The 8,218-nt window shown below is 49.0% G+C and overlaps 1 protein-coding gene across 2 annotated transcripts in view; it reads right to left on the reverse strand.

The window, feature by feature from the left end:
* Window positions 1–550: 550 nt before the first annotated feature.
* Window positions 551–8,218, reverse strand: part of LOC102301299 (CSC1-like protein 2) — a gene marked incomplete at its 5' end in the record, with an annotated part of 14,562 nt that continues 6,894 nt past the window's right edge. Inside the window, 8 exon segments of one of the 2 annotated variants that reach the window (XM_042212687.1) lie at window positions 551–3,673; window positions 5,440–5,523; window positions 5,600–5,715; window positions 7,008–7,175; window positions 7,403–7,508; window positions 7,608–7,770; window positions 7,843–7,908; window positions 7,992–8,078. In XM_042212687.1, the coding sequence (XP_042068621.1) occupies window positions 3,491–3,673; window positions 5,440–5,523; window positions 5,600–5,715; window positions 7,008–7,175; window positions 7,403–7,508; window positions 7,608–7,770; window positions 7,843–7,908; window positions 7,992–8,078 (973 nt within the window). 2 annotated transcript variants of the gene reach the window in all.

Here is an 8,218-nt window from a genome sequence, read left to right on the forward strand (position 1 = left end):
GTGGAGGCCTACACAACCAACCATCAGCAGGTGATTAACGCTCACTCACACCTCCACCTGTGAAACAACTGAATTCAGCTCAGATCTTCTCACGCCTGATTGGCCGATCAAGTCGGGCCAGTCATATCTGAGCATGCTCACCACGGGTATTATAGCTTTTACCCCTCAGCTGTAGAAGACGTCATCCACAGAGAGGTGAGGCAGGGTGGAGACGAGTGTGACAGGAGAGCAGCAGGAGTGAAACTGAAGGTTTGGAGGTGGAGGCAGATGGAGTAAAATCTAAACTTCATATTTAACGTTTAGGCGGCTCCGATTTCAAAGTCCAACATCTGCAAACAGCTGTAAACATGAATGTGATTAAAATAACAACAGACTGGAATCAGCAGATGGAGCTCGATCCATGACGGTCACTCAGCCGGTTCAGGTGCAGCAGGAGGGGAGGAGTCTTTGTCCCAAAACGTCGGCCGCATCCTCCAGAGGACCCGGCCTTCGTGGTCTATGTGGGCCGGGCAGATCCATGTTCAGGTGTGACAAACAGAGAGCACGAGAGCACGGATGAAATCAGTTTTATTGATCAGGAACATAAATAAGACGAAGGTGTCACTGTACACAAACCAAAGTCCAAATAAATAAGAGTCACAGCAATAAATTAAAGCAGGACGTGGACGACAGACTGCAGTTCGATGGCTATTTACACACGTTTTTACACAGTTTGTCGCTTCACGCCTCGCTTCACATTTTTCTTCTTCACATTTCAGGAATTTTATTTTTTAAAAAAGAAAAAAAAAACAAAAAAAAAAACAGCACGAAGCAGCGGCTCGCTTCCAGAAACCTTCGAGTCCCATTTTTCCACAAACAGTCCCAGGGCTCCCGCAGGCCGTGACCGCCGAAGCCCCCGAGCTCGCGTTTGGTTCTGCCGGGTCTGTGCGGCTCCGGTCAAACTTCAGCCTCTCTTTCTGAAAATGATTCTATGCCGGTGCCCTTACACAGACAGGAACAGGAAGCAGGTCATTTCCTGCGAGCTGCCGAGCTGAACCTTGAGGATCAGGCTCGACTCCACCTTCAGGTTCATCTGCGTACAATCATGGGCGGAGCGGCGGGGAACATCAAACAGAACACGACACCCGGACACGAACGCTGCAGAGCTCCAGCATGCAGCCGCCCGCCAACGCCAGCGAGCCAGCGGCTGCAGCTTTCATAGTCCAGCGCCGTGTCCACACACGCACGCACACACACACACGCGCGCACACACACACACACACAGCAAACAAAATCTGATGTAAACATTGTTTTAGAAAAAAAAGGAACAAAACAAAACACACCTGAGACTAGCTCCTCCCCATTCTGTCGCTAAGCACTTATGTTACTCTGCAGAAGCCACACCCCTTGACCTGTCTTTGTGATGATGTCACCACCAGCCAAGTCAGTTGCAACTTGATGTTTTCTACATCCCTCCACCGGGAGGCAGATCGGCACCACGACCACATGGAGCGTGAGCTTCGAGCCTGCTCACCTCTGACAGCCGAAGACACAATCAGGTGTAAAACGACTGGTTAACCAGACGACTGGTTGCACCGCTGCGTCCCTGTGGCGTGGCCCTGCTAGCATCACATGCAAAACAGGGGAAAGTGCTAGCTTAACTAAACCATCACCTCTTCATTGTTGTGCGGTTTCAGACCATTTAGTCTTCATTTAACAGAATGCGAACCCCGGGCTAGCAGGCTAGCGCTGTGTTAGCCTGTATGCTAACAATTAACAGTGCATCATTCCTATGTGTCTGAGTTGTGTGCTTGAAGCTAACAATGACTCAGCAGTTCTGTCCTGGTTCTAAACCAGCCATCGGTGTGAATGAGAAGCTAGGAGTAAGTTCAACTTTACACAGCTTCATCCCTGCTAACGAGCTAATCAGGTGAGTTTTATTAACTGGGGCCAGAGCTAGGCTAACACTGCACTATCGGGACGACAAACTAAGTTATTAGCTTTAAAGACACGAGCTAACAGGACAAAGAGTCAGTATCTTTTTTCATGGACTGAAACATCCTGATTATTAGTCGCTTGCTCTAGCTAGCCGAGGGTTAGCTTCAGTCAGATAAACCCAGCTAATTAGCTAAAAACAGTCATAATATGATCATTAGCATGAAATAAACAGTGATTATTTGTTTGAGGGACCAGCGGCACATCTAGGAAGCTGTGGCTCATTATTGGATGGAAGGAGCTCGTCGTACCGCGGCAGAGATGAAACCATTGATTCGCACCAGTCGGACTCTATCTAAAACTTTATTGATGCGCGTAGAGACCGAAACGGCATGATTATATATTTCTAAACTTTTGTACGAAAGTGAAAGAAAAAAAATGCTGAACTGATTCTACAGTAGATGGATGGCATTTTCATCAACGCCTGGTGAACCCTTTGTGATGTAGTCTGTTTATAAGGAGTTAACACAGACAGACGGACAGCACACACCTTCAGTACCTCCAACTTCAGGTGTTCAGGTAAAAACATCCCGACAAAAAGCGCTGCTCTTCTTCATCTACCCGAAGTCGAACTACCTGCTGCTGAAAGTCATCACAAAGTTCATCCCACCTCTGAAAAGAGTTCAGATTGCTAAACCTACACAGACACAAACATCCCTGTTCCCTTTGTCAGGTGTTCATGATTTAAGGTAGTTCAGGTGAACTCAAACCAGAAAAGAAAGCATTGTTGCATGGAGAGTTGTAGTCCGACGGCGAGGAGCGGTCCAACTGAAGCCAGCAGGCGAGAGGAAGTTTAACATGTTCGCTCGCCAGTACAATCCGGCAATGAATGACATCGTCCAAAGGTGCGACGGTTTAATCCAGACTGCACTCCTAACAGCATGCAGGTGCAAAAACTAAAAAAACAAAAGCCCCACACTCCAAGGTGATTCGCTGAATGTACTGGCATTCAGAGCCAGCAGAGAAGAGGGATGACGATGCGTCTGCGTAAGCGAGGTTTCTAACACTATGAGAACTGGCGGTTGGCGAGTTGTTTAACGCTCTGATTCTGGAGTACGGTGATGACGCAACAGGCGCTCACTATGCGGAGAAAAAAAGACAGCGTCAGCATCAGCTTGGACCCCTGGAGGGGTCGGGTTCAGGTGACCCGTAGTGGGATCAGAAATCAAGACACGAGTGCGAACAAAGAATCCAGCCCAGGCACAAGTTTTTAAAACCCACCCACCCAACCCAAGAAAAAGAACTTTTGGCTTTGTGGTTATATACAGTGATTTCCTGTGGACACAGTCTGATGTCCATTAAGGATCCACAGGCGTGCAGGACTGGATGTTGGCGACCCGGCGCCGGCATCAAAGGTCAGGGTCAAGTCTTCAGGCCAAGAGGGGGTGGAGCTAACCGTGAATCTACTGTACAAGTGTTTATGGGTGTAGTGATTTTCCAGTCAGCTTTATCTGTAACTGTTGTGTGGGTATGACCCTCTACTAGCTCCGCCCCCTTCCTCTAGCACCACCCCCAGCTACTGGTGCACTTCGTTGGCGATCAGACTGTCCTCCCCCGACTGGAAATCCGCCTCATTGATGCTGTTCCCTCCATTCAGCATCTCCTCATCCTGCGATGACCCTCGGTCCTCCTCGCTGCTCCCTCCGCCAGGCTCGTCAGAGTTGGGGTCCTGGAGGACCTGGGCGATGTACATCTGCTGCTGTTGCTGGAAGGAACATAAAAACAGGTCAACCACCAGGAAGAGACACGACCACAAAGAGAACTGTGACGTGATCCGATTTCTATAAAAACGTGTTGTTTGCTATCTTCTTGATGCATGCTCAATCATCCAGGTGAGTAAATCTCCAAAAGTCAATTCTGATTGATTGTTGATTCTCAACAACCACTGATCAAAGACCATGGGTACCATTCACAGAGAGTTGGGGAATGGCAGGTTAGCCTTCTTAGACTGTGAGATTTCCATCAGTAATGGGGGACATCTACAAGCTGACGTGTACCGTAAACCTGCACATACGGATCAGTATCTAAGGTTTGACTCTCATCATCCACTGGAGCACAAACTGGGCGTCATCAGGACGCTACAACACAGAGCGAACACCATCCCCACTGACACAGCAGCCAGGGAGGCAGAAGAACATCAAGAAGGCCCTGAGTAAATGTGCTTATCCCAGCTGGACTTTTGTCAAAGCTGGAAAGGCACCTAAAGAAAGCTCCAGCTGATCCAGGAGAGAAGGACAACCGCTGCCCAAGTGAAAACCTGTAGTGATCCCGTACGTGTCAGGAGTATCAGAACAGCTGAGATGCATTTTTTCTAAACACCGGGTCTCTGTGGCTTTTAAACCCCAAAACACACTGCGCCAGAAATGGGTCCACCCCAAGGATCGGGTCCCCGACACAAACAGAGTAACATAGTGTACGCTGTTAAGTGCAGGAGGACTGGCAGGATTTATACATCGGGGAAACCAAACAACCTCTGGCTACAACACAGAAGAGCCACCTCGTCAGGCCAGGACTCTGCAGTCTATCTACACCTACAGGCCAGTGGACACTCTTTCAATGATGAGGATGTAACATCCTGGACAGGGAGGAACGCTGGTTTGAGGGCGGAGTCAAGGAGGCCGTTTATGTGAAAAGGGAAAGACCACCTCTGAATCAAGGAGGGGGCCTAAGGGTTCATCCTTCGCCATCTTACAATGCTGTGATTGCAGCCATTCCCCAACTCTCTGTGAATGGGACTCATGGCCATTGGTCAGTGGTTGTTGATCAGTGGTCATGAGAATTTGCATAATTAAGATTAAGGAACTGACCTCCCAGCCCATGGTTCCTCAGTGGGCTGGTTTCAGTCATTATGCAAATGCCCTGTTTATAAGATTGAAACCTGCAGTCAGCTGAGACTGAAGACGTCACCTGATGATGACGAAACGTTTCTCTCACTGAAAACGTCCAGATGAACAGAATCAACTTTTGGAGTGTTGTTTGCTAGTTGTGATTCATAAAACTTGTGTATCTCAACAAGTAGGGAACCATCGGTAACTTAGGTCCAAGGTTTTCTAGAGAACTAGAAAGAATGTTTTATTAGGATGTAATAAATGTAATAAATCAAGAACTACAAATCTGTTCTCCCTTCAGTGCAGTGATTGAGAGACAAGTTAAATAAGGTAAGAGCAGATCTTTGAATTTGAGCTTGGTGCTTTTTGAACCTTTCAGTGTTTTATGAGCTGTACGGGAGGATCAGTCCAGGAAAGGCATTCTGATAAAATCTCACACCATCTCCTAGTTTGTCTCAGTTTTGGTTTGCTTTGGTGAGTCTGCCTGCCTTTCTGGGCCCACAGACTCAAACAGCTGTGAGTGTGTCTAAGGCGGACTAACCGAAGGCCTCAGCGGCCCCGATCTCCGGCGGTGCCCGTTTGATGAAAACCTGGGGGAGTGGTTTGTTGCAATCCCAATAAAGACAACATGCGTCACCTGAGATTTGGTGGTGGGTGAGGACGAGGGACGAGCTGGACGTCCGTTCTCGACAGCGTCCACGTCGTTCTCCTTTGTGTCGATCTGAAATGGAGATGCTCGGAATAAGATGCCGGCGTTCACACACTGCACACTAACCTTCATGGCACTGCTGTCGTACCTTGTAGTTGTGAGCGCTGAGGTACTTGAAGTGTCCGAAGCAGACGTGAGACAGACAGACCACAATGGTGACGATCAGCACCACGAGCGTGAACATGGAGGTCGGCGTGTCGAAGCCTGAGAGCACATTAGCAGTTAGCTATGGTCAGCAAATAACAACTTCCTGTCGCGAATACTAACACATCCTTTTTTTAAGTTCTGCTGGATTTAAAACAGCTCATCCTTTCACCGAGGGTGTGGTTAACTTCACTAAAGGAGTCACCTCAGAAAACTGCCTCACGTTACCCCAGACTTATCGCCTATTTGTATCCGACCAGGTGAGAGTGAGGTTGAACCATGACCCATAAATGTCCTCTGAAAACACCGGGCAATCAGATGTGAGGACAAGTATGGTTAACCACATTTACTCGGCGATGCTATCGAACGCCATCCACGGAGACATCTTGTTATCAGGGTGATAATAGCCAGTACCCACTGGCAGGACTGTCAGACCCCCCCCCAAAACGATAGAAACATTTAAAAAAATCCCCCCCCCGCCAGAGTTTTACTTGGTCTCGGTCTCGACCTCGACGGACTTTGGTCTTGGTCCCGCTGTCTCCGTCTTGCTGTCTCAGATCGACATAGTGGTCGGAGATTTGGAGTCAACAGTATCCATGACACACAACGAGAGTGCTTACAGAGCGCTTTGCAGTGAATCAGAAGAGTCGACTCCCATTGAGCGAGAGCCGGCAACTCAATTAATTTCCCTCCATATTGTGGCCAATCACATGCGAGGATATAGGATAATATCATTGTGTGAAAAACAGAGAGGGTGATGGACGTGACGGTCAAGTGGAGCGTGCGTCTGTCCTCTCAGTGAGTGAGACAGTGGACGGCGGCGAGGAGGGCTGTGCATCGCAAAAACACATAAATGTGCCCGAGACTCGTACACGAAGCAGCATCTGGCTGCAGTTTAAAGACTTTTTTGTCTCGGTCTCGTCTTGACTTCGTCTTGGTCTCGATACCCACTGGTCTTGGTATTGTCTTGTTATAGTCTACCCCCCCACCCCCCAAAAAAAGCAACATGTCAGAAACTGCCTTTCACTGTCAGCACTTGTTATCAGTGACAAACGACCAGAACTGTTCAACCTTCTCATTGATCCACTAATAATGAAAACTACAATTAACTACATAAAAGAGAAATTCAGGGATTCAGAGGGTCAGGAGACTCGTGGTGTCCCAGACACTCAGGGATGCTACTGAGCTCTGCAGCTTATTTCAGAAACATCCTGCAGTCATGAAGGGCGTCTCTGCAGAACAGCTACCTGCACCACTCGCATTACTTTATTGGACTCATCAAACGGTCTAAGCGGCCGTCCTAGGCGGCGCGGCAAGGAAGGTCTGACACAGCTGTGGTGGGCGGGGCTTACCTGTGCGTACAGTGGAGAAGAACAGCAGCCAGAAAAGGCAGAGGATGGGTGCTGCCACCACTTGGGTGACGGCTCCAGAGTGGATCTTCTTGTCCAGTTTGGAGGGCAGGTAAGCGTAGTACATGTTGTATCGGTCCACCAAGTGTTTCAGCAGCATGTACATCAGACCTGTGGGTGAACAGGTGAGCTGAATACCCCTGACGTCATGCTGGACCTGCTTTTATTCTGACTTGAGACTTTACGGGAACAGGAATTAGACTATTTTCAGCCACCGTCACACTTTACACTGACTTGTATGACTTCACCTGGATGCTAGTACTACTACTACTACTTCAACACCTGTACTGTTACTCTAAACATGTACTGACTAACAGTTACTGCAGTGCTGGACTGACCGAAGGGCACGATGATGGGGCAGGTGATGCTGTAGGCCATCACCACTGTGAAGACGTTCATCATCCAGGCATACGCTGCTCCGAACTGAAACTCGTAGGCCTGATGCTGTAGGGACGACAGACAGGGTTACAGTCAGAGCAGCGCCCCCTGTGGGCTGAAAGCTTTACCGCACCACCATTAACTTCTCAGTGAGTGTGTCCTCACCCTCTTGACGTTGCGGCGGTCGGCAGCAGAGCGAGCCAGGCACAGCCGGATCATGTACATGAGCAGGCCGGGGATCCTCAGCAGGTCCATGGCATTTCCGATGAATGCGGAGGCGATAACGTAGTTGACGAAGAAGGCGCCGTTATCTGGCAGAAAGACGCACCTGCAGAAACAGTGGTTTTCAGTGAGCGGTAACAACCGTCAAACTGTAGGCTGGAAACAAAACATAACTCACTCAAATCGGACTTTAGCATCAGCCAGGAACTTCCTGTCAAAGAGCCAGCGGAAGAAAACGTCCAGACTGGAAAGCACAGACAGAAACGCTTTAGTAGAGGTCAAAGGTCAGTCAGGTTTCACACTCTTTAGAGCCACAAGATCTGTTACCTGCTGAGGCCGAGAGATGGCAACAACAGAACCATGAAGATCAGGAAGGTGTAACACTTATGCATGGTTGTCCTGTTTTCTCCAGACCTGCACACACCGACAGGTGAAACAGAAACTGTGAGATGGACGGAACCAGGAGCAAACCACGGGCAAACGGGGACAAAGCGTGGGCAAACGGGGACAAAGCGTGGGCAAACGGGGACAAAGCGTGGGCAAACGGGGACAAA

The sequence above is a fragment of the Haplochromis burtoni genome, unplaced genomic scaffold, assembly GCF_018398535.1.
Source record: "Haplochromis burtoni strain Fernald_Lab_line unplaced genomic scaffold, NCSU_Asbu1 Contig_387, whole genome shotgun sequence".
Classification (NCBI taxonomy): Eukaryota; Metazoa; Chordata; class Actinopteri; order Cichliformes; family Cichlidae; genus Haplochromis; species Haplochromis burtoni.